This window comes from Zeus faber, assembly GCF_960531495.2.
Source record: "Zeus faber genome assembly, chromosome: 13".
NCBI classification, from domain to species: domain Eukaryota; kingdom Metazoa; phylum Chordata; class Actinopteri; order Zeiformes; family Zeidae; genus Zeus; species Zeus faber.
Genome location: NC_137198.1, coordinates 4964246 through 4989612, shown reverse-complemented (window position 1 = coordinate 4989612; position 25367 = coordinate 4964246). Strand labels below are relative to the sequence as shown.

The 25367-nt window shown below is 47.9% G+C and overlaps 2 protein-coding genes across 3 annotated transcripts; both read left to right on the top strand.

Annotated features, from left to right (window-relative positions):
* Positions 1–16: 16 nt before the first annotated feature.
* Positions 17–18483, top strand: rtf1 (RTF1 homolog, Paf1/RNA polymerase II complex component). The gene is made up of 18 exons (XM_080012536.1): positions 17–159; positions 2527–2637; positions 3538–3685; positions 5336–5540; positions 11758–11875; positions 12338–12449; positions 12550–12685; positions 13337–13514; positions 13620–13702; positions 13804–13891; positions 14338–14445; positions 14753–14830; positions 14953–15074; positions 15801–15858; positions 15973–16050; positions 16210–16314; positions 17142–17256; positions 17350–18483. The coding sequence occupies exons 1-18, from the start codon at positions 76–78 to the stop codon at positions 17454–17456; spliced, it is 2034 nt and encodes a 677-aa protein (XP_079868662.1). The 5' UTR covers positions 17–75; the 3' UTR covers positions 17457–18483.
* A 340-nt stretch (positions 18484–18823) lies between these two features.
* On the top strand, positions 18824–24046 carry golga5 (golgin A5). Of its 2 annotated transcripts, none has more exons than XM_080012534.1 (13): positions 18824–18979; positions 19267–19893; positions 20367–20558; positions 20659–20878; positions 20969–21092; positions 21310–21513; positions 21604–21774; positions 21916–22044; positions 22239–22337; positions 22431–22644; positions 23213–23277; positions 23415–23478; positions 23588–24046. In XM_080012534.1, the coding sequence occupies exons 2-13, from the start codon at positions 19275–19277 to the stop codon at positions 23728–23730; spliced, it is 2244 nt and encodes a 747-aa protein (XP_079868660.1). In that variant the 5' UTR covers positions 18824–18979; positions 19267–19274; the 3' UTR covers positions 23731–24046. The 2 variants fall into 2 exon arrangements, with proteins under 2 accessions (XP_079868660.1, XP_079868661.1); XM_080012535.1 differs by having other exon boundaries at positions 23213–23312.
* The last annotated feature ends 1321 nt before the right edge of the window (positions 24047–25367 follow it).

Here is a 25367-nt window from a genome sequence, read left to right as displayed (position 1 = left end):
AACGCTCAGACGACACAGAAGCAGCTAGCAGCCAGCTAGCACCCAGCTAGCATCCAGCTAGCCTCCAAGCTAACCATGGTGAACGTGAAGAAGCGGAAAGGTCGCGTTGTTATCGACTCCGACTCCGAGGACAGTGCCAGCGACGATAACCTGGACCAGGTAAGGGGCGCGACGGCGACGCCGCGTCCGCGGTGAGCGCGGGCCCGTTCGGTGTCGGCACCCTTTGACGGCCGTGAGCTAATGTGAGCCAACCCCGGGCGATTGTGCTCCCGTCTCCTCCGGGGAAAGCCGAGCGCACGGGCCCCGGCCCGGAGGCGCCGCTCGCCGCCGAGTCCACGCGGGTCCCGAAACCGCAGCGGCGGCTGCAGGGGGAGGAGGAGGAGGGGAGGGCGCGCGGGAACGACCCGGCTCCAGCGTCCAGAGCCGCGGCCGACGACCCGCGGCCACCGCGGCTAGCGGCGGGTAGCGGCTACACCGAGCCCGGGCGTGTTGTGTTGTTGAAAAACACCCGCCACCCGCCGCTCACCTTGCGCACCGTGCCCCGGCAGCGCGGCTGGAGATCGTCACATCCACCCGAAAACACCGCAAGCCAATGCTGCTGCAATGGAACTCCTTGTTTTCCACGCACAGTACAAGCAAGCAGCTCCACGGCTATATCCACGCCATGCAACGGGCAATTAAATATTTGGGCAATAAATGCACAAAATAGAGCATGACACACTCGCAAAGAAAATTTGAATGTGCAAAGCAGAGCCGATCAGCTGTCACGCTTTATTTGATTTATTTCCCACAAATTAATACAAATGTGGCCGCGCGCCCGCAATTGATGCGGAACCTTCTCCCGAATGACGTCACGCACCGCGGTGTTGACAAACAGCCTCTTGCGAGCCGAGCGTCGCCTGCTCCGAACCCAGGTCCTCGCTTGTTTATGTGCTGTCCAGATCCAGGCGCCCACGTCGATCAAGCGATCGTTTTGCGAAGTTAAATTAGTCGTGGCCACTGGATGCGGTGAGGCTGAAAAAACACGACGGCCAAACTCAAAAGTGCATTTTAAAATTCAACACTGGGTTTTATAATCATGCAGCAACTGAGCCATAAACTATGACAGCGTTTTTAAATGTTTTTTTTTCTTTTTTTTTTTAACCCTACCACCAGTAACCTCTGTGAGCTTTACATGTAATTTGCAGGTTTACGTGACATCCTGTGACCCCCAAGTCAGAGGTTTTTGCGAGCGTCTATAACTTCTGCCACGATAGACATTTACATTTAGTCATTTAGCAGACACAGGTTAGAGATAGAGGCACAGGTTGGGCGGTTCTTCTTGGTCGTTCCCTGTGATTTCAAGCAGCTCGCCCTGCATTGACCCCAGCGCGTTGAGGAGGTGGAACGTGAAAAAGAGCCTCTCTGAATTGGCTTGGAGGCCGAGCGTCGCTGTAGTTCTCTGGACCCTCGGTGCCTTCATTTGCGCCACTTTATGTCCGAAAGCAGTCGCCCGTGTCTATCAAATAAAGGAAATAAAATTTGCAATGTTAACTAGTAGGTGAGGCTTTCAAATGTAGGCCATTATGCTATGCGCAGAAAATACTAATAGAAATAATAATAATAATAGGAAATTTTGAGTACAAGTAAGAGTGCACGAGCACTGCTTCTGGCCCGAAAACCTTAATTGGGCTCTGTGCATCCCTCAAAGGAATTTTGTGAAATTTATGCGAAAACTTGAGTGAACTGTGGCTCAAACTCTAATTCTTGTTTTAAATGCAGACTGCAAAGTTTGTATGTTTTTGTGACTTATTATCAATGTTCAAATTGTTTTCAGTTCATTGATCATTGAATTGTATTTTAAGTAAAGGTCCAAGTGCGGCTCTCGTGATCATGACATTTTAGTCGATGATTAATTGTGGTTAAATATTTGCGATTAACATTTAAATTGACGTTTTTGTTAGATTATGTAACTATCAGAATACAATTGAGTATTTAAACATGTCTACCTATTGCAGAGTAGCTGTCTATTGGTATTGAACATTGTCGCATTAAAAATAGAGGCAGACTTCATTTGCCTCAACCCAACTGATGCAAAGACGTGTAACTGACTTTTTTTTTTTGCTTGCTGTATTTCCGTCACTGGTTTCAAAATTACTTGACATTTGGATGGAAACATGACTGGAATGTTGACGAATTTTACAAAATGATCACAGTCTTAAATAATTGACAGCTCTCGGGCCAAGTTATTGAAGAGTAAATGACTTATTTTGAGCATCTTTCAAGACGCTGTGATGGCAAAAAGTCCAAATTACACTCATACACTTCTTTTGGGATAATATTGGTGGACCGGCCATGCTGATGAAATGTTGACATTATCAGATTTTTTGCAATATGTGATATGGATGTGTTGGCACCCCATGTCGTGTTGTTCTTCAGTACATATTCTTTGAAAGAGTTGGAGTGATTTTATTCCTCTGTTTTGTGTGACTGTGACGTCTTTGGCGGGATCCCTCTGAAAAACACGGCCTTCCTTCTTGCTTGCAGGAGCTTTTGTCTTTGGCAAAGAGAAAGAGAGTTGATTCGGGGGAACAAGAAGAGCCGGTTACCAAGCCAGCTGCCTCCACAGACTCTGAAACATCTGACAGCGATGATGAGGTATGAAAATCACACCGATTAGCTAAACTCTTTGTTAAAAAACGATTAAGGTTGTCTTTATATCAGCGATCATTTCGCCCACAGAAAGTCTTTTTTTCTTTATTAACTCAATACATTAAGTATGTGTTATATGAAGCCCCTTTCCCACTTGCGCTGAAAGCTGCAAATCTACCGGCAATGTTCCGTGTTGGCGTCATGCGGCAACAGAACCCGGTCTCGGTGTTCTGTAAAAGTTATTCCGTAAATCTCCCGACTCTCGACCTCGTATAATTAAGGGTAAAATGCCGCTATGGCTGTGGATGGAAGCACCATCATTGCGGAAATGTAGGGGTGGAGCCGAATCCAAATAAAGCACAAGTAGTGGGTTTTTACGAATATTTATTTTGTACAAATATTTTAAAAATGATTCGTTTTCGGTGAGAAAGAAAATTCACTTGGGAGAATGGCGAGGCCGATTAGGGCTGTGGAGCTAGGCTGCAAAGACAAGAAACTGAAAGGCGTCCAATCTCTACAGAGACAGGTCTTTATATGCTTACATTTTATTATTTTTCTCCTTAAAAGTGCCCCTCAGACCCTAGCCGTGTCATTTACAGTTAGGGCTGCGGTGTGGCGGCATCGGGCACAAGCGCGTCGCTTGCCCGCCGGCTGCGCCGGAGCGCGGAGCCGGAGGGAGCGAATGGACAGGGAGAGGTAGAACAGGTGGAGAACGTTCATTCTCCGGGGGCGGAGGGTGTAGGACAGGTTGAAAAAGATCACACTGATTTAATCAAAGGCTGTTTGGGAATGACTAACTAACGCCTTCAGTCCAGCAATGTCACAGGTTCCATTTGGGAAAGGTGCTTTTATTCATCTCTCTGACAAATTCTAATTGCTTGATAATGTTTTGTGTTCTCCTTCCAGTGGACTGTTGGTGGTACCAAAGGCAAAAAGAAGGCCAAGCCGGGGAAGGGCTCTGACAAAAAGAATGCCACAAAAAAGAGGGTCAACAAGGCAGCGTCTGGCAGCTCTGATGGAGACAGTTCAGCTGAGAGCTCCGCACCAGAGGAGGGTGAGTGTTTGCACGTTAAAAAGCTGTGTAGACTTGGATTTTGGAAATTGACATATTTATTGATATTACGTCACTTAGCAGACGCCTGTTAAAAGTGACTTACAATTATTAATACGCCGAGCGATGCAGTCATGAGAAGCAGGTGGAGGTTGAGTGTCCCGCTGAAGGACACTTCAGTCTGCTAGCAGGACGCCCCGCATGCGTTGCAGGATTCCCACAGTGGGGGATTTGATTGTTTTATATTCAGAACATTTTTGGTTGCCGGAAAAAGTTTTGGAGGGTAATGAGCCGACTGCCTTGTTTGTATTCCTTACATAGGATTTGTGCTTTCAGAGTCCATGATAGACTGAGTATTTGAATCACATCATGGAACCCTGGTTTCATGGGTAGAAAATGTGGTGACAGTTGGTGTAGACTGCAAACACTTGCCCTGCTGAAGTGCTCTTCAGCAAAAAATAAATCCCTTCGAGCTCAGACGGCATTGATTTGCAGCTTACTCTTAGGGCGAGGGGAAAAGACAATTTACACCGTTCCGCCGCAACACCATTAAAACCACCACTAATAGTTTGTACAGTGTCGGGCCCCCTTGTGCCACCAAAACAGCTCCGAGAGGTCGAGGCGTGGACTCGACAAGACCTCTGAAGTTCATGGATCGGACCCTAACCCCGCCCATCCACATGATGTAGAAGAAAAGGTAGTAACCACTGCATACTGGGAACAGTCCACAAGACCTGTGGTTTTGGCGATGCTCTGACCCAGTGTGCTCCTTGTCAAAGTGGCTCAGATCCTTACGCTTGCCCATTTTTCCTGCTTCCAACACATCAACTTCAAGAACTGACTTCACTTGCTGCCTAATATATCCCACCCCTTGACAGGTGCCATTGGAACCAGGTGATCAATGTTATTCACTTCACCTGTTGGTGGTTCTAATGTTGTGGCTGATAGTTGAATGTCCTGAGTCGAATCATAATGTACCGTCATGGCTGACGGTCTCCAGCACATCACATACAATGCAAAGAGACCGGACAAGACGGCCGGTGTGGAGCCGGCTGTTCAGTGTCGAGGGAGCCCCGCTGAGAATCTTCTTAGGTGTCAGATTAGGTGACTCCCTCACCCTCTCTTGGGGCAGCACACAAACTAATGTTTTTGTTCACTTTGTATCACTTTTCCCAATGTCCTCGAAGTAAAAGGTATAAATTACATGCAGAGGAAATAAACCTCGTAGTCTCAGAAAAATAAGTCTCCGAACTGTTTGGGTTCAGCTTGGAAGCGTGTAGATGCCAGACCTGTGTGTTGGTCATACAAGCAGCGGTTAACGAATGTTGTCCCTAGCCCTGGATCTATTATTAGTATTACTTCTCATGTACAACTGTTTTAAACATCTTGCTTGTCGAACGTTGTTGCAGAACTGTTCTTGAAGTTCATGACTCTAGATGTACTCAAAGTCTAAAAGTCATAGAAATAAGATCTGTAATGGAATTGGTTTGGCTGGTTATTGGATAATAGAACTGTTTGAGCAGTTCCCCATAACTTCACCATCCCCTAAAAATTGATAATGAACCTACATCTGTGACAGTGAATGGTATCTTTTCAGGTTTTGTTTCTTTGTTTGTTTGTTTTTATTTGTAACTGTCCCTCGTCCTCTGCCAGGCGAGGTTTCTGATTCGGAGAGCAACAGCTCCTCCTCCAGCTCGGACTCCGACTCGTCGTCCGAGGACGACGTGTTCCGGGACGGCTACGGCGATGACCTGATGGGAGACGAGGAGGACAGAGCTCGGCTGGAGCAGATGACGGAGAAGGAGCGCGAGCAGGAGCTGTTCAACAGAATCGAGAAGAGAGAGGTGCTCAAGAGACGGTGAGCGCGGAAAGAATCTGTTAAAACAAGAACGCCGCAAAACAAGTTTGGGCTGAATAAAACTTGTAATAAATAATTTTAATTTTGAGACTTTGAGTTGGATGTATGTGATTTTATGCTGCCACATGAAAATGGATGAAAGTTGATATCATTTGTTTTATTGCTGGGCGGTATACCGTTTCATCCTTATACCGGTTTTAATTTTCCGTTAGATATGAATTTTTCATATGCCGCCATACCAGTGCATAGCTGAAACTATTGCTGTAAGTATTCAGTAGGCTCCAAAATATATAATGTTTGCAACGAAGAACGCTACAGTGTATTGAGAGGAGACCCCTATTCAAGATTCAAGAGGTTCAAGCTAACCTAATTTCTACCTAGCTAAGTGAACTAACTGATTCCTAAAACGTAATGCAGTTAGTAAATAGAATAATATAAAATAAGACTCAAAACGGTAATAGAGAGTGGGCGTACAAAATAGAAATAAAGGGAATAGAGTTATGTATATGGAAGCGGCTGAGGGTGTGTGTGTGTGTGTGTGTGTGTGTGTGTGTGTGTGTGTGTGTGTGTGTGTGTGGAGCTATACAGTACAGTATACAACAGTAGGACACAGCAATACAGTAACACCGAACAGAACAGCAATACAGCACAGTATGCAGTAACCCAGTGCAGTAATACAGTAACTTGCAGTACAGTATGCTACATACAGTACACTGGGGCCTATGTGAGTGTCTCAGTGCTTTTTGTTAGGACCCCTGGTGAGGTCAGCGTTGACAGTTCTTATTGCTTGTGGGAAGAAACTCTGTCTCAATCCCTCTGTTCTCGCTGTGTGACTGCGGAGGCTCTTGCCCGACCGCAGCAGCTGGAACAGTCCGTTGTTGGGGTGGTGAGGATGCTTCATGATCCTACAGGCTCTGCCACTATACCACCTGGTGTATAAGTCCTGCTGGGAGGGGAGGGTAGTTCCAGTGGTGTGTTGGGCTGAACACACCACCCTCTGCAGGGCCCGCCTGTCCTGAGCAGAACAGTTCCCAAACCAGGTAGTGATGTCAGGATGCTCTCCACTGCTCCACAGTAGAAGGACTTGAGGATCCTCACCGAGACTCTGATTTTCTTCAGCTGCCTGAGGTGGAAGTCCAACAGCGCGCGCACGCGTCCTTGGTTGTAATCCTCTCCTAAAGTCCACAATCAGCTCCTTAGTTTTGCTGACGTTCAGGAGGAGGATGTTGTCCTGGCACCAAAGTGACAGGTCAGCCACCTCCTTGCGGTACGCCTTCTCATCATCGTCGTTGATCAGGCCCACCACGACTGTGTCCTCACTAAACTTGATGGTGTTGGAGCTGGACCTGGCCACACAGTCATGTGTGCACAGGGAGTACAGTATGGGGCTGAGGGCACGAGCTGGACATGTGCCTCCCCACCCTGGCCACCTGGGGCCGGGCTGAGAGGAAGTCCACGATCCAGGCACACAGCGAAGTGTTCAGTCCGAGCTCCCCCAGCTTGACAGCCAATCTGGTGGCGACTATGGTATTGAAAGCTGAACTATAGTCTATGAACTACAATCTCACATAGGCCCCCTTCCGGCCATCAAGGTGCATGAGCGTGGTTTGCAGTACCTGTGTCGTCCGTGGATCTGTTCGGCTGGTATGCAAACTGCAGCGGGTCGATGGTGCGGGGGAGGGAGGGGCTGATGTAATCCTTAATCAGCCTCTCGAAGCACTTCATGACCACCGAGGTGAGGGCCACCGGACGGTAGTAGAGGCGATCTTCGGGACAGGAACGACGGTGGACCTCTTGAAGCAGGACGGGACCACCGACTCGGTCAGGGAGACATTGAATATCGTGGTGAGCACAGGGGCTAGCTGGTTAGCACAGGTCTTCAGTACTCGTCCGGATATGCCGTCTGGGCCCGCAGCTTTCCTGGTGTTCACATGCATCAGAGGAAGGTAAGGTTGTATCCTCATTCTGACCCGAATGCAGCCTCTTTTAACGCGGTGCTTCCTCCGTGGGCCCGCTCGTGGAACAGCGGCTCCATTGTCGTTGTTTTCCTTGCTGAGTGTGTTGGCGCGTAAAATCTCCGCCGGTGTTCTTTCAGGGATTTTCTTTTACATCCACGAGTGCATCGCGGTCGTCTGAGATCACTGTCGATGAGTTTTTTGGCCGTCATATGATATGAAACGGAAAAAAAATGTAAAAATGTGTGCAATAGACAAGGAGCACCTGCGCGAGGGGCGGCGCCACAATCGCAATTAACTGCGCACCCTTCTTACTAAAGGCTATACATTTATAACACAACAAATTAATAACCCACAACTACTGTAACTCTTTGACAACACCATCAAAACACTATGGCACAACAATTTGTCGCACTAATAGTTGTACATTTACAAAATAATATTGCTGAACGGCATGCTGGGTACAGCTCGCTAGCTAGCCAGGTAGCATAACAGTCTGCTGCAGCTGGAAGAGGCTCCGTCGCTACGGTAATGTTACATTCAAGAACACAAAGGAGAGATGGAGGATGAAGAAAGGGAGACCAGAGGCAGAGATCATGCACCAGAAGAACTTGTGCCCAAGAGAGGAGCTGTGTCTGCTGTTTGGAAGTTTTATTTGGTTTAAAAATAATAATAATGAGACGTAGGCAAGTTTATTTATATACAACATTTCAACAATGTAATTCAAAGTCCTTTTACGTAAAGCTTCAAGAGCATGAAGACAAAGTGCAAAATAAACATTATAAAAGGACATAGAATAGAAAAAAATGGAATACATAGAATGCATAAAAGTTACAGTGCAAGAAGTGAATCAAAGAAACCTTGTTTTACTCTTTGTTAACAATTATTTTGCCTATTGCCCTAATAGCGTTTTACCTACCTTGAAGACTATATCCTAGCCCTGGAGAACTGGTCTGGAAATATTTTCCTTCGTCTATTCTCACAATAGCGTTTCTCCTCCACAAGGCGATATCCTAGCCCCAGAAAACCGGTTTGGAGATCTTTCAGTTATCTGATATCGCTGTTCCAGATAGGCCAAAGCACTTATAATAGAGCCCGCACGAAGCACTAGTATTCACATTTCAACGCTTTCAACGACAATGGCAATTCAAAGTGCATACAATACATATACATGCATATAGTACATAAAACATCAGAAGCATAATGGTGAAGTGCAAAAGAAACATGTTGTAAAATGAAAGAACACATTATAAAGTCAAGAAATAATATGCAGAGGATGCATAAAATCGAGTCATAAAAGTGACAGCGCAGTGCAAGAAATTAATATTTGGATTAGTAAAAAGCGGCGGCGGACAAAAGTCTTAAGCCTTGATTTAAAAGAGTTGAGAGGTGCAGCAGACCTGCAGTTGTCTGGGAGTTTGTTCCCGATATGAGGTGCATTAAAAACTGAACCCTGCGCTTTCCATGTTGAGTTTTGACACCGGGGACAGAAAGCAGACCTGTCCCTGACGACCTGAGAGGTCTGGATGGCTCATAACGCAGCAGAAGATCAGAAATGTAATTTGGCCCTGAACCATTCAGTGCTTTACAAACCACCAGTAGTATTTTGAAATCAATGCTTTGACAGACAGGAAGCCGGTGTAAAGGTGTGAGAACTGGAGTGATATGATCCACTTTCTTGGTCCTCATGAGGACCCGAGCAGCAGCGTTCTGAATCACCTGCAGCTGTCTGATCCATCTTTTAGGGGCACCTGTAACGACAGCGTTACAGTCGTCTAGTCGACTAAGGATGAGTGCATGGACATTATTTTTTTTTAAGGTAGTAGGCTGACTCTGTAATTGTTTTAATGTGGATGTCGAAATTTAGGTCAGAGTCTATGGCGAACACTTCTGGCTTGGTTTGTGCCGTCTAACATGACCGATTGTCGCCGAGGGCTGACTTTTAGTCGTTCTTCCTTGGCCCCAAAAAACATTACTTCAGTTTTGTCCTTAATCGGCGAAAGTTCTGGCACATCCAATCGTTGATTTGTTCAATGCACTTGCTCAGTGATTGTATTGGACTATAGACATCTGGTGTTATGGTTATGTTAATTAGTGTGTCATCTGCGTAATTATGGTAACCTATTTTGACGTTTTCCATAATCTGAGCCAGTGGGAGCATGTAGATAATAATATATAATAAAATAATAATCAATAATCATATCAAACAGAAGAGGCTCCAGAATGGAGCCTTGGTCAGATGTGTAATTACCTATAGCCACAAAGTAGTCCCTGTCTTTTAAGTAGGATTTAAACCAGTTTAGTACTGTGCCAGAAAGTCCCACCCAGTTTTTCCAGTCGGTCTAGTAATATGTTGTGGTCAAGCATTTGACACAGACCGAACCGAAATTCACACAGACCGAAATTCTGCCACTGTCTGTGTTTAGATGGATGCCATGGAAGACCTTGACAAGAGCACTCTTAGTGCTGTGGTGTTGTCGAAATCCTGATTGGAAGACATCAGTTGTGTAGTGCCCAGAAATTGTTCAGCTGTGGGGAAAAAAATGCCTTTTCAATGATTTAACTTAAAAACGGGAGGTTTGATGATACAGCCTTTTCTAGTTTATTAGTGAGGTGATTGTTCTTTTTTTAAGAGCGGCTTGATGCTTTCAGGGCCTGCGGGCAGAAACCTGAGAGAAGAGACGTGTTGACAACTTGTCAAAGATCTGAGGCCGTGCAATTTGAACGATTTTTGGTAAAGCCCATCGGCAGAATATCAAGGCAGCGGGAGGGGGATTTGAGGGGTTGTGTAATGTCCTCCAAGTTGTTGTGGTTGATCAGATCAAATTGTGTCACGGTATTTGAATCGATTTTTAGCGGACACGGCACCTATCCTGTACCCTGGTGTGGCGGCAGTGACTGTGCGTCTAATTTTCTGAATTTTTTTTCTCGGGGAAGGAGGAGGCGGGTTCATTGCAGCCGCCGGTGGATAGAGGTTCAGATGCTGTTGATACGGGAGGGTTCGTTCGCCTGTCGACAGTAGCAAAGCATGTGCTACATTGCTGTTTAGCATCTGCATTTCTGAGTTCCAAATCATGTATGCAAATTCTCTCTTTATAGATGTCATAATGAGCGTGGGGATTTTTTTTTTTCGCCACCTGCCTTCCCAGACCACAAAACAAAAGTTTGCTGCAAAGCTTGTGCAGCCACTGTTGTTGCCACCAGCGACTTTACTCCGTCACCTCAGCAGAAAACATGTTGGAATACCAAGAGTGTACGCGACTACGGTTGTCAAGCAGTAGCGCCAGTGGAACAGTGAAGCCAAAGGGTCAGAGGCATTTGCCCGAGGCACTGCATACGACAGGAAAAGCAGGCGGCCGAGCGACGAGCTCACGGCGACAAGCAAATGAGCAGCGCCGGGATATCGATAGCCAATAGGAGGGAAGATACGCTCTCAATGGCGCTGTTCCTTGGAAAATTGACGCTCGGGCCACTGCGTTGTTGCTATTTTTTTAAATTGAAAAACTTCACCTAAACTATCGATCAAGTCAGGAACATGTCATTTTATGTTTCTTCAACCAGGACAACTCTTTATTTTAAGGGACAGATGTCGAGATTATCTTTTATTTATCTGATTATCTGTTTTTTGGGTTTTTTTAGCCAAGTAAACAAACTTCACCATTTTAATTAAAAATAAGTAGACATGCACAATCGATCTATATGATGTATCTTAAATACGGGAAAGGAGTAAGGTTTCAAAATGTTTGCAGCCGATTTTGAGCCGACACGCCCACTAACGCCAGGTGCACAGAAGCCCCCGTGGCCGGCGGTGTGACCGCACGGCGACCAGACCAAAGCTGCTCGGCTTCGCGCTGCCGGCGGTGTGACCCTAGCGTTACCCTAGAAAATATCTATTTATGAATAAAATGTATTTATTTTTTAGTTCTGTTTTTACTACGTTGCAGGTTTGCACAATATTAATTGTTTGCATTTTGCAACTGTTTCATGCTGATTCCTTCCCACATTGTATCATTTTGTCGGGCCAAGCAAACCCAATAGCAATCAAAGCCTTCAGTATACCTTATTATGACATTCAAATGTTTTTATATTCCATGTACTCCTGACACTATGAACTTATATGAAGGCTCAGTCATGCAAAAAATAAATAAAACCATGATATACACCGTGAAACCGACTCTCAAAAAATACTGTGGTACATTTTGGTCATACTGCCCAGCACTAATTTGATATAAACGTTGTGACCCCCTCTTTGACTTGGACAGGTTTGAAATCAAAAAGAAATTGAAGACGGCCAAAAAGAAGGAGAAGGAGGAGAAGAAGAAGAAGCAGGAGGAAGAGCAAGAGAAGAGGAAGCTGTCTCAGGTTCCAGACACACAAGTGGTGAGTCCCGTCTCACCGGCACGTAAAATAATACAGTAGATATATAATCATGGATATATAATCGATAGATTTCGACCAAGGTCCCAGCACAAGACGTCGCCTGATACATTTGTCTTGGGAGAGCGTGTTCGTCTGACTTTGTGTTTCGGATGAATTAATTTATTTAGATTATAGACCTTTTATAATCAGTATCTGAAGAACAGTCACCTGCCTTGAAAGTATGTCTTACATCTTCTAGAAGAAGCGAAGGTCTAGTAGCAGCTTTAAAAAAAACTAATATTATTATTAATTTTTTTTCATGTATTTTTTGTATTTATTTTTTAATTTTTTGTTGTTCCACTGGAAACAAAGCTGGACATATGTGGATGGAAAAAGATGTGCATCTTTTATTTTATTTATTTGTTTTTTTATATTTTTGGCAACGAGTTGCAAGCTTGACATTTGTGTCTCAAATGGCTTTAGGTCATGTCCCACAACAAGGAGAGGCGATCCAAACGTGACGAGAAGCTGGATAAGAAGTCTCAGGCCATGGAGGAGCTGAAAGCAGAACGCGAGAAGAAGAAAAACAGAACAGGTTCGTGTTGACGCCGCCGCTTTGTGTCTGTCGCCTTGTCCGCTGGAAGCGCGTGACCTCTCCCCTGTTTGTCGTGACCTCTCCCCTGTTTGTCGAGCAGCCGAGTTGCTGGCCAAGCGCCAGCCCCTGAAGACCAGCGAGGTCTACTCTGACGACGAGGAGGAGGAGGAGGAAGACGACGACAAGTCGTCTGTGAAGAGCGACCGGAGTTCACGCTCCTCCTACGACGACGACGAGTGAGTGTCCCTGTCAACACCAACTTTCAGAACCCCACTAAATATTCACGAAACAAATATCTGATGGCAGGATGGCCGATTTGATGTATGGAAGTTAGATGCCTCAAGGGGAGAAGTGGATTTGAACTTGAACTAGCTTTCTAATTCTATCCAATAATAATAATATTAATAATAACCTTTTTTTTATTCAGCACCTTTCATACATGCAACTCAACGTGCTTTACATTAATCAAATGGTAATAAAAATAAAAACACGCCAGATGCATAAAATATAAATAAATATTACGCTTCATTTCATGGGTCATCAATTTAGACCTTGAAGGATCACGATCGTTCCTCAGCCAATTATTTGTAATCGTTATTTCTCCTGAATTATTAGTCTTGAATCTTTCCAAGCAATTCTCAAGTAATAAATAATGCTCACGGTAGTTTAGGGACATTTTCAGACTGTTAAAATCAATAATCTCCCCTGAATCATTGGTTTTGAATCGCTGCTCTTGAAGTGACTTGAACACGCGTGTCAGCAGAACACGGGGGTCTCTATCGGTCAATAAGTAACCGGTCCGTGCCTCGTGAAAACGAACCAACTATCCAAATGTTGTTTACGCGTCGTTTCTGTAAAAATCCCTCTCATCCCCGTTGTGGCTGCAGGAAAGAAGACACTCCGCCCAAGTCCCAACCCGTGTCGTTACCTGACGAGCTAAACAGGGTCCGTCTGTCCAGACACAAGCTGGAGCGCTGGTGCCACATGCCCTTCTTCGCCAAGACGGTCACCGGCTGCTTCGTCAGGATAGGCATCGGCAACAGCAGCAGCAAACCGGTTTACCGGGTGAGCTCGGGTTCCCAAAGCAATGTCTTTCATGCTGAGCGCAAATCCGCGGCGCGACTGTTTGTCGGCCCATTGTGACTTCCCGCCCGTCGTCTTTCCCGAAAGGTGGCGGAGATAGTGGACGTGGTGGAAACGGCAAAGGTTTACCAGCTGGGCTCCACCAGGACGAACAAGGGGCTCCAGTTAAGGTGGGGAGTCTCAGATCCAAACGCACACACGCGGGGATGGTGTTCCCGTTGCTCCGCCCGCTCGTTTGACGCGGCACCCGCTTTCCTCCGTCCCCCCTCAGGCACGGCGGCGACACGCGAGTCTTCAGACTGGAGTTTGTGTCCAATCAGGAGTTCACAGAAAACGAGTTCATGAAGTGGAAGGAGGCCGTAAGTTGACCGGAGGAACTCTGTGATCTGCGGATTGTCTCAAAGTCTCGCAATCGTTGTTTTGAAGTCTAAAATGTTATTTTATTATTATTATTATTACTTTTTTTTAAATGAATTGAAAGAAGGCACAAATATACAATATTTGGATGCACTTCAGGATCAGAGCTACCTGGATTTTATTTTTATTTATTTTTGCAACGGGATGAACACACACATAACTGATGTCCCCCCAAAAAACAAATTTACCTCAAAATCAGTCCAAATTTCGCTTAATTTGGCATTAAAAAAAAATCCTAAATAAAATGACCTGGTGCCCTGATTTCAGTTATTTCCTTCCTCCGTCACGAAAACACGTTATTGCTCATCAAAACGGTGATGAAAGGGAATTCCTTGGGCAGTAGTTGATGAACGGGGATGTTTCCATGTGTTGCTGTTCTCTGCTGCAGATGATTGTCGCTGGGATGCAGGTCCCCACTCTGGATGAAATCACCAAAAAAGAGCAATCCATCAAAGAGGCGATGAACTACAAGTTTAACGACAAAGACATAGAGGATGTGAGTTTCCCCCCCTTTCTTTCTTTCTGACTCTCGTCATCTCAGTCATTCTCCATGAACACAAACAGCAGGGTGCCTCCGGGTCGTCAGATCTCTGAAACGACAAGGAGAGACAAACGGAATTCCATGACTTTCCCTGGCCTGGAAAGGGAACGTCGTGGGATTCTGTTTGTCCTTGTTATTGATTTCTTGATTCATTTTAGCAGGGGACTTCTGATGTCGGTCGCGGGAAAAGCCATCGTCAATGCATTCGGAGTGGGAACCGTGGAAACTTGACTTTATTATTTTTTTGTTTGTTTTTGCGCAGATCGTCAAAGAGAAAGACAGGTTCCGAAAGGCACCGCCGAACTACGCCATGAAGAAAACCCAGCTCCTCAAGGACAAGGTCCTCCATGTTCCAAGTGTTTAGATCACAAGTGATAGAGCCGCGATGCGCGTGCGCGCGCGGAGCGGAACACGGCCGCCCCGCCTTCCACCGGGCTAACCCTTTTTGGTGTTTGCCCAAAGGCCATGGCGGAGGAGAGCGGCGAGGGGGACAAGGTGAAGGTGATCCAGGACAAGCTCAACGAGCTGGAGGAGCGGGCGGAGGCTCTGGACCGCCAGAGGACCAAGAACATCTCCGCCATCAGGTCGGTGCGACTGCGCTTTGTCCGACGTGAGGAGCGTGAAGGAGCGAACCCCGGCATGGAGCTCCCCTTTCATGTTCAATATTTGTTTCTTGTTACAATATTATTGTCTGGATTTGCAGCCCAAGACTCTGTTTGCGCCGTGTGTCAAGAGTGAAATCCCACCTCAAGACCAATTTTAAATAATACAATTTCAATTCCATGATTTAATTCCGACATCCAGGAGTTGTATTTTCAAACCGTTACAGAATTTCTGTGGGAAAAAGTACCAAAAAATATTTAAAATATTAAATATTAAAGCTTTATTGGTTAAGGGCTATAAATAAACTTGACCCGGCCTCCATTTTGGTTTTTGGGTCATCAATTTTTACCGAGGCCGAAGGATCTCGATCGTTCTTTGGCCGTTGATTTTTCAATCCATTACATATTACATTTAGTCATTTATCAGACGCTTTTATCCAAAGCGACTTACAATTGTTCAAACACCGACGGACGCAGCCATCAGGAGCAATTAGGGGTTAAGTGTCTTGCTCAAGGACACTACAGCATGCTAGCAGGAGGAGCCTGGGATCGAACCAGCAACCTTTAGATCACTAGACCACCAGCTCTACCGCCTGAGCTACCATCCCACAATCCGTGTCTCTCCTGCATTATTGATTTTGACCTGTTTCCGTTGGGTGGATGTCTTCACCGCTGTCCGCCTCCCTCCATCCTGGTGGCACCGTCCAGCTACATCAACCAGAGGAACAGGAGTTGGAACATCGTGGAGTCTGAAAAGGCTCTCGTGGTGAGTCGCGCCGCGCCGCCTCAACTCCAGTGCGAGCCCTCCGCGGCGTGGGCGCCGATGGGTGGAGTCCCTCTGACCCTCTGACCCTCTGCTCCGTCCTTTTCACCTCCACAGGCGGAGGGACAGAACGCCAAGAACCAACAAATGGACCCTTTCACACGGAGGCAGTGCAAGCCCACCATGGTGTCTAACGTAAGGTTCCTTTCAGGTTTTGATGACATTTAGTTTGTGGAGTAAATTATTACTCCACAGTCATTTGTAGGTAGTAGTAGTAGTAGTAGTAGTAGTAGTAGTAGTAGTAGTGCTTTTTTTGTTTTTGGACTGTTTGGATCTGTCCTGTCTGCTCTGCAGGCCAGAGACCCGTCTGTCCACGCAGCTATCCTCGCTCACCTAAACCAGAAGTACGGCTCAGGATCTTCAGGGCTTCAAGACCCCAACTCTGCAGATAACAAACTGGTGTGTGTGTGTGTGTGTGTGTGTGTGTGTGTGTGTGTGTGTGTGTGTGTGTGTGTGTGTGTGTGTGTGTGTGTGTGTGTGTGTGTGTGTGTGTGTGTGTGTGTGTGTGTGGCGCTACGCTAGTCCATGATGGATGTAATTTCTAAAGTTGAATTGTTTATTAATTTTAAGGATTTCTTAGGATCAGCACTGTGTCAAGTTGTTTTTCCACTTTTCCTTACACTTTTTTTTTCTTCTTCTAAATAGTGTCAGCTTTTTTTATTTCATTTTTTTAATTCTTAGAACGTCTATCTTTTTACATCTGCCCTCTACGGTACCAGACGTGTTTGTCGGAGGGACTTGACTGCGCCGACGTTTCTCCTTTGTGTACCTGAAGTCTTGTCTTCATTCCGTGTTCAGGCGGTAACGCTTGAGTCGTTTCTAATCAATGCGCACATTTGACAAACAGGGCGTCATCATATTTACACTCTAAATCAAACATTTGTGTTTACTCTGTCACGTCGTCGTTCGTCTTTGAGGTAGATTTCTCACCCCATTGGAAAAGGGGTGAATAGAAACACTATTTAAAAAATCTGAAAATTGTCAGGAAACCGGTTAGTCATGTACAATGCACGACCGGGCTCTTTGGGACGTCGGTTTGAAAATATCAGAATGTTTGGATTTTAATTTCTCGGTGGGAAGAAGGGGGAAGCACGACCTGATTCTCTCCAGTAAGGAAACGCCGAGCGGGCGACGGAAACGATGCGCTCAGAATTGAAGAAAGGGAAGACGAGCGAGCGCCGCATTTAAACGTGTCTGCCGTTCACTTCTCCTCCGCTCCGCCGCAGGCGCCGGGTGGCCAGAAAGACAAAGACGGCCCCAAAGCGTCCAGCGACCTCTCGGAGGACCTCTTCAAAGTCCACGATTTCGACGTCAAGATCGACCTGCAGGTGCCCAACGCAGGTGAGGCCGTCGCCGGGACGCGGGCGCGCGCCGGCCCGCGGGCCGGTCGGGGGCCGAGCGGCCGCTAACGTTGTTTCCCCCTCTTGGTTGCAGAGGCCAAGTCTCTGGCGGTGAGTTCCAATGCACTTCCTGTGAAGGACGGCGCCCCCCGCAGGTCACTCAACCTGGAGGACTACAAGAAGAGGAGGGGGCTGATCTGATCGCATCTCATTCAGAAACCGTGTGTGTGTGTGTGTGTGTGTGTGTGTGTGTGTGTGTGTGTGTGTGTGTGTGTGTGTGTGTGTGTGTGTGTGTGTGTGTGTGTGTGTGTGTGTGTGTGTGTGTGTGTGTGTGTGACTGTTCATCCCAACAAAGAGGAAATACTGATTCAAAGACACCACGTTTCTCAACGGATCTCTCTTGGAAGAAAGCTCCACGTTTATTTGTTGGATTGTTGTTTTTTTTTTTAGTGTTTTTTTTTTTTTATACACATTACATGCAAACTCATACAGTAAAATGTATTTTTGTCATTATTTTAAGTTTATTAATTTAACTTCTCTACCCTCATTCAGACCGTCTGGCGTTCACTCCTTTTCGTGTCCTGTTGTTTTGTTTTTTAGTTTTCTTTTTCTTTTTTTTTTTCTTTTTTTTTTTGGAAGGACGCAGCGCTTGTTGGACTCTTACTTTGAACAAGGACACTTGCGTTTTACGACCGGAGTCGGTGATTCACTTTGACGTGACCGGAACCGAACCCCCTCGACGGAGCCGAGCCGCTTTTCCTCCCGAAAAACTCATGACTCACCACTGTTTTGAAACCCAGGGCGCCCACGTGCGCCGCGCATCCCGGGTCGGTACCGGTGCGCCGTCCTTTTTTCCTCGGTGCAAACCCACGATCAAAGCCCCCGCGGCCTGACCTCCGCTCGTTCAGTCCTCGGTGTCGGCGCGGCGAGAAGTGACAGTTGTGGCTCATAGCTGGTTGTATACATGTCAACTGGCGGTTTTGTCACTTTTTAAGTCTTTCAATAAAACACTGATTTAAGAAGAAGCTTTTTCTATGGGTGATTAAAAGCGTTGCTCTGTTTCTATTATCTCTTGGTTGGTTGTTTCATAAATCTAAGTTCCGTGCCCTTAAGTCCCGGAGAAGATTCTAACTGTACTCGACTGTGTCCATTGTCAGTTCCTGTATTGATGTGGCATGCCATGTAAATATGCATTTTGGAGTGAGTGCGGCAAAAATAAAAAGGCACTGTTTCATACGTTGTCGTCGTCCGTGAGTCTTTCAATTTCAAAGGTGAATATTTCAGTTTTGTGCCGAATTCGGATTAAATTACAGGTTGTAAAAGACCTTCGTATTGCACTTGCATCGAAACGTTACATCTCAGAAGTCTCTTGCAATAAGGCAGTCTGCAGAGATTATCCATTGTTGTAGTGAAATATTCCTATGTGCGTTTGCAGGTTAATCTAACTGTAATATTATTATTATTATTAGGGTTAGTTCATTTTGCGGAATCTCATTGGATGATTTTTGATCGGGCTTCACTGAGGCCACTCTGTTGTGGGGTCCTTCGGGCGCAGCTTCCTGGTCCACGTATTGTGCAGATCAACAGGATCCCGTTTGACGGACGATGACATTCGACAGCGTCTCGGCGAACAGCGTCGAGCTCGGTGCCCGGTCGGTGTTGAAACCCAGCCGATAGCAGAGCAGCCTGAGATTTGTTGGACTTACTTCGCCGCTTCAGTCCCGGTAGGTCGACGTGTGCGCCGCTGTGAGCAGCTTGCTAAGCTAGCCTGTTAGCTTGACGGCCAGGTCTAGTGCGTCCCCGAATCACCTGGTCATCTACCCAGGATCTGGCAGAGAAGTTAATCGGAATAGCACAATATTCACCCTGCAAATATCAACTGGATATAGTGACTGAATTAATTCCTAAGGTTATGGTTAGCTAGCATTCGTCCTGTTTGGTTGAATGGTTAGCCTGCTAGCTGCACAGAACAATAATAAGGCGCGACAATAAGAATTGTCTCTCCCACCAGGTTGCAAAATGGCCTGGTTTGCTGGTTTGGCTGGGAAAGCCGAAGACTTCCTAAACAAAGTGGACCAAGGAGCTGCGGTGGCACTGACCAAGAACCAGGACAGAGCATCCTCCTTCTCATCTCCCTACGGAGCAGAATCCGCAGCCCCCTCCGGGTACAACACTGACAGCACCGTCCCACAGCAGCCGTATCACTCTTCCCACGATGCGGCAAGCTTCATCACTGCGGCAGCCGGTAACATCAAGCGCTCCCACGCCGCCACCCTGCTGACGGGCACGGCCGGCCCGCCCGCCGCCGCCCCCCCCAGCTCAGCCAGAGCCTCCTCCAACTTTGTGAGGCGCAAGAAGAGCGAGCAGGACGTGGACGACGACATGCTGTTTGACTTCCTCAACAGCCCGGACCCTGCTGCCAGCGACAGGAAGGACGGGAGGAGAGACCTTCTGAAGGTGCCGGCGCCGGTCACCGAGGTCCAAAGTCCACCTGCCCCCGCCGCCACAAGCACTTTCCCCTCAGCGCCCTCCACGCCCCCCTCCGCCCGAGGCCTGTCCCGGGCCTCCAGCCTCAGCTCGCTGTCCACTCACAGCCTGAAGACATCGGAAGACTTTTCTGCGAGGGATCAGAGCCAAGGTAGGAAGTCAATGGGTTTTTGAGAGCGGGAAATAACTATTTACATTTACATTACATTTAATCATTTAGCAGAGGCTTTTATCCAAAGCGACTTACAAGGGAGAATAACATTCAAGCTACATTGCGACAGAGACATTAGTGTAACAAAAAATACTGCTAGGTAGTGCTAAGTGCTAAGTAATTAACTATTCAGGGTCTTCTCACTGGTCGTCAACATTCTTTAGTTGGGACGTTTGGAGATATTTCCCACTTTCTGAAACCATGTTGACAAAAGCAGATCTGTATTTTAACTCCACCTCCCCACCCTTTTTCAAAAAGGATAACGTGGCTCTAGGATGTACACGGCCACACCCTCTCTCTGTTATTTTGTCCCGTTCTTTACGCAAAGCTTCAGTCGTACTACTGATGTCTCTCTCGGTAAAATGTCTCCCTCTGTTTTTGTTGACCTGCCTGACACCCCTCGCACTCCAAAGAAACACCCGAGAGTTCAGACTCAGGCTTAGCCGCCCCTCAGGAGTCCAAACCAGAGCCTCCTCCCGCAGAGGAGTCCCAGAGCCAGCTGCTGTCCAGTTTGCGGCTGGAGAACCAACTTCTGCGCAATGAGGTCGCCTCCCTCAACCAGGAGATGGCCTCGCTCATCCAGAGAGCGAAAGACATGCAGGAGGGTACGTGCTCCGGTGGGAAGGGGTTCCGAAAAAAAAGCAAAAATCCTTTTTTCCGCCTTAATCTCCAGTATCTGAACAAGTCTCTACCCTAAACCCTTAGAGCTCACCCAGGCACGTCTCCGTGCAGACAGATGGAATTCGGACCAGTCGCGCACAGACAGAACCGTCAGGGAGCTCCGCTCGCAAGTCGACGACCTCACAGAATCCCTCTCTGCGAAGGACGGTCAACTGGCCGTCCTGAAAATACGACTGGACGAGGCCGATCAGCTGCTGAACACTCGCAGCGTCGCTCTGGAGGAGGCACAGAATGAGAAGTCGAGGTACACGACAGGCCGACTTTTTTGAAGTAGCGATGAGCGTCGGGTTGGTGCTGATGTTTTTCTTTATTTTTTATTTATCACAACGTACAGAATCCTCCAGGACCAGACGGAGGGCAGCAGCATGCAGTCCCAAGCTCTGGAGACGCTGCAGGAGCGGCTGCGAGACGCCGAACTGGCCCTGAGGAGAGAGCAGGACAACTACAGACAGATGCAGGTACGAAGACGAGAAGGAAGTTTCATCTGAATTCTACGGCGTTGGCGGTTCAGTCGCAGCACCCAGCGCTTAGATCGGTCGAACCTTGACCCGGATAGCGTGTTGCGTGTCGAGAGGAGGTTCTGTGTTTAAGCCCTCTTCATCTGTTCCTGGTAAATTTAGCAGAGTGGAAATGTCTAGCTCTACTGATGGTCGTGTGCCTTGGGTTTTTCGACAGAGTGAGTACGCCGTCCGCCTTTCCAAAGCGGAGGGGGAGAGGCAGACCCTGGCCGAGACGGTGACCAGCACGGAGCGCAGGGCGGCGGAAGAAAGACACAGGGCCGAGGACCTGCAGCACCAAATGAAAAGTGCCAGAGCCGCCGCCGAGAGTGTGAAGCAGGAGCTGCAGGACTACAAGCACAAAGCCTCGCGCATCCTCCAGGTCAGTCGCGCTCCGTAGGCCAGTAACGTCTACGATTCGGCCGCGTCAGTTGTGGGAAACGTTTAGCTTCACTTCTCTCTGCGTCTCCAGTCCAAAGAGAAGCTGATCAGCAGCCTGAAGGAGGGCTCTGGTCTGGAGGCCCTGGACAGCGGCGGAGGCACCGCGCTGGAGCTGGAGGAGCTGCGACACGACAAGGAGATGCAAAGGGATGAAGTCCAGAAGCTCCAGGGCCAGGTGCAGGCGCTGCGCGTGGAAGTCCAGGTGGGGGGAGACGGCAGCTGCGGAGCGCGGGTCAGACAGGCTGGCTCCGCGACCCGGGTGAATGAGTGGCCGAGCCGGGAAGGCTGAGGCGGGCGCGCCGGCGTCGGTTCCACGGGTGAGGTTGTTTCTCTTGCCCTGCAGGACCTGGAGAACCAGGCCATGGCAGAGGCGGAGGCGTGGCGGGAGCAGCAGCTGGAGCTCCAGGAGCACCAGGCCCTGCAGAACCGAGCCAAACAGGAAGCCGAGGCCGAGGCGGAGCGCTGCAAACAGGTGAGCGAGAGATCCACGAGGACCTTTTCTCGATGCCGACTTTTACACAAACGACAAGCTTTAGAATTATGGGATGTCGTTAATCGCTTCCCAGAGCTGCATTTCTGGGAAATAATCTCAAAAATTGGTCGGAGATTTTTATTTTTATTTTTTTTAATTCCTACCCTGTATTTATTATTTTTGTTCCTCTTCAGGAGATGCAGTACTTGGAGGAGGAAAGCCACCGTGCCAAAGCCAGCCTGCAGAGCCGCATCAAGGACCGCGAGGACGACATCCAGAAGCTCAGGAACCAGGTAGCTCGCCCGGCGAGAGCGGGGTAATATCCCGCCGGACGCGGGGGGCGGGTCTGTCTCTCACCTCCGCCCTGTCGCTGCTCCGCTTGCCAGCTGACCAACAAGGCCCTCAGCAGCAGCAGCCAGACGGAGCTGGAGGGCCGGCTGCACCAGCTGACGGAGACGCTGATCCAGAAGCAGACGATGCTGGAGGCTCTGGGCACCGAGAAGAGCTCCCTGGTCTTCCAGCTGGAGCGCCTGGAGCTGCAGCTCAAGAGCGCCCAGAGCAGCGGGCCGGCCATCAATATGGCCAGCTTGGAGGGACCAGGTACGCAGGAGATTACCGTCCAGATTAATTTTTCCCTTTGCCCGTGTGAGCTGATAAGGAAGTATTAAACCGTCACAAGTTTTATTAAAATCCATTGACAAACTGACAGAACTGTCAACATTTTTAACAATTTGAATCATAAGGATCCGCTGTGGTCAATCTATTGTTTTCTTTCCATCTTGTTATTATATATTGCATCCCTGCTAGGTTATAGAAGGAGCTCTTCTTTTAATTGTTAATGCAGAAAATCAAAAAAAAATAAAATCAATAATCTAAGCTGGGACTTTATTAATGTCTAAACATTTCCCCCCTTAATTGTTGCTGGGAATTTAAAGGTAAGAACAAGCTTATTTGTAAAAGCACATTTCATATACAGGGAAATTCAAGTGCCTAACTCAACTCGCATAAAAATGCATTTGATTGAGATAAAAATGAGTGTGGCCTATTAGGATTAAATAAGGTACTGATGACTTCCTGTGAATGTGTCACTACACTTCATCACAGCGCTGCTGCTGCCGCTGCCGCCCCCTCTTGGGTGGATGTTTGTTCACGTGTGTGTACTTTTCAGGGCCGCGTCAGAGGAGCACACCGGTGTTGTTCAGTGACCAGGACAGCCCCGGCGTGTACGGCAAAGTACGCAAGGCAGCCAGCACCATCGACCGCTTTAGGTAACACCTAAAGCGGACACTTCACAACTTGACGCACTTGACCTTCTCTTCCGGACATTTCCTGTCACTCATCTAATGTTCATTGTTCGTCGTTGTTTTCAGCATAAGACTCGGAATCTTTCTGAGACGATATCCTATGGCCAGAATTTTTGTCATCCTGTACATTGTGAGTATAGCTTGTATTGAGTATTACCGTGTTCACCGTTGAGTTCACGGAGGCGCATTTGGGTTCCTAAAACCACCGAACACCACTTTCACCAAATGTCTCCCCACAGGCAATCCTCCATATGTGGGTGATGGTTGTTCTCTTGACCTACACGCCGGAAATGCACCACAACCACCCGGACGGAAGATAGGAACGAATGTGAGACTTGAGGGTCCAAGCTTCGTGCAGTGCGCCCTTCCGACGAAAGGATGAACGATGTTCGAAGAGCGCGTCCTCTCCCTGTTTTGCACAGACACGCCACGGACGCAGGCTTTTGTTGTCCCTCCTTTTTTTTTTTTTTTTTTTCTTTTTTTTTCCCCCAATCTGAAGATCCGTAGAAGTAGCATTGGGTTTTAAAGTCATTATGCAGAGTTGTTCTGCGCTGGTTAGGATTGAGGTGGGGTCGTAAACCCAGTTTTATTTCACCCTGTCGTTTCCTCTCATTGCTTCTTTTCAGACATCTGTTTTCCCGAGAGATTGTATTTAACACTATGTAAAAAAAAATATTTTAATAAACCTCTTAAACGAGGTCACTTGTCTGTGTTTTATTCTTGAACATTTTGTCCTTTCATTGGGCTTTATGAAGGGTTTTTGCTTTAATATGTCAGGTTTGATGCAGTTGCAATTGGTGTTTGATTTTGTTTTTGTTGTTTTATTTATTTTTTGTTGGGGGGTGGGGGATATTGTTTATGGCAATTTCGATTTTAAGTCTTTGATTTTCCCATGACTCAGAAATGATCAAAATAAAAAGACAACCAAGCCAGCGGGTTGCCAGGTTGGGAACGCTGTTTACCAGACAGACAGTCGCTGCTGATCCCGCGGGTTGCCAGTTTGGGTGCATCGACGACCTACCTGTCACTCGTCACAGAGCGGTGTTGTGTCTAGTTTCCCCTGCCGGCAGTGCCATGTTCCGGCTTATCAACTACTTGAAAAAAAATCGATTAATCATTAAAATCACTAAATCATCAGCCGACATCGATTAGATCGTAAGATCCGAGTCCGTCTCCCGTCGCCACTTGCTGAGTTTGCGGATCCGCCAGTGTCCCACAATGCACCGCGGGCCGTGACACGTCAAAGCGGACGTCGCGCCCGGGTGGTGATGAGAGGTTCGACTCTTCCTTCGGGATTCGGTTCCCAAAGACTCACTCGGTTGAAAGCGGAACCGACGTTCGTCGAAAGTATTTATTCCGGTGGAAGGTGAACGCGCCAGTCAACCCGCGGTCGGTATGGATTCCCGCGATTCCGGCTGTGAGTTTGACAACGTTTCGCTTCGGAATTTTAACGAAGCGCTTCGGCGTCGTTCTCACCGCCCGCTCGTCCACCGGAGTGACTCCCGGCGCCCGACTCGTTGGCCGGGACCCGGTCGCCACGGACGAATCGTCCGCGGAGCATGCGTCGCTACACAGTCGCCCGTAATGGCTGCAGCTGAGGTGGCACTTCCACGGGCGCTGTTGTGCTCGGCTCCGCTCCGGAACAGCGGGGATAACATGTACGGACGCCGGACCCGGGGCTCCGACTGAAGCCTCCGCCGTTCGGGGGAGAGATTCGAAGAAGGAGAAACAAACAAGAAGGCTTCCGGCTCGCTCGTTGAGCCGAGCCTGCGTGTAGCATTCGAGGTCCGCGGCGAGCAGCTGAAACCCGGCGCCGCCGCCGCCGCCGTGTCGCGGAAAGCCCCCGGGAGCCACCGCGTTGTTCCGAGAACCGTCCGAAACCCTTGGTTACAGCCGAAGGAAACGTTCTGCCGCCCGGAACATGCTCGAACAGTCGTAGGCGGTCGCCAGTCGCAGCCGGACTCGCTCCCGGCGCCTCCGCCCGCTCTCGCTTCGGGTTTCTTCGCCTTGTGTCCCGGC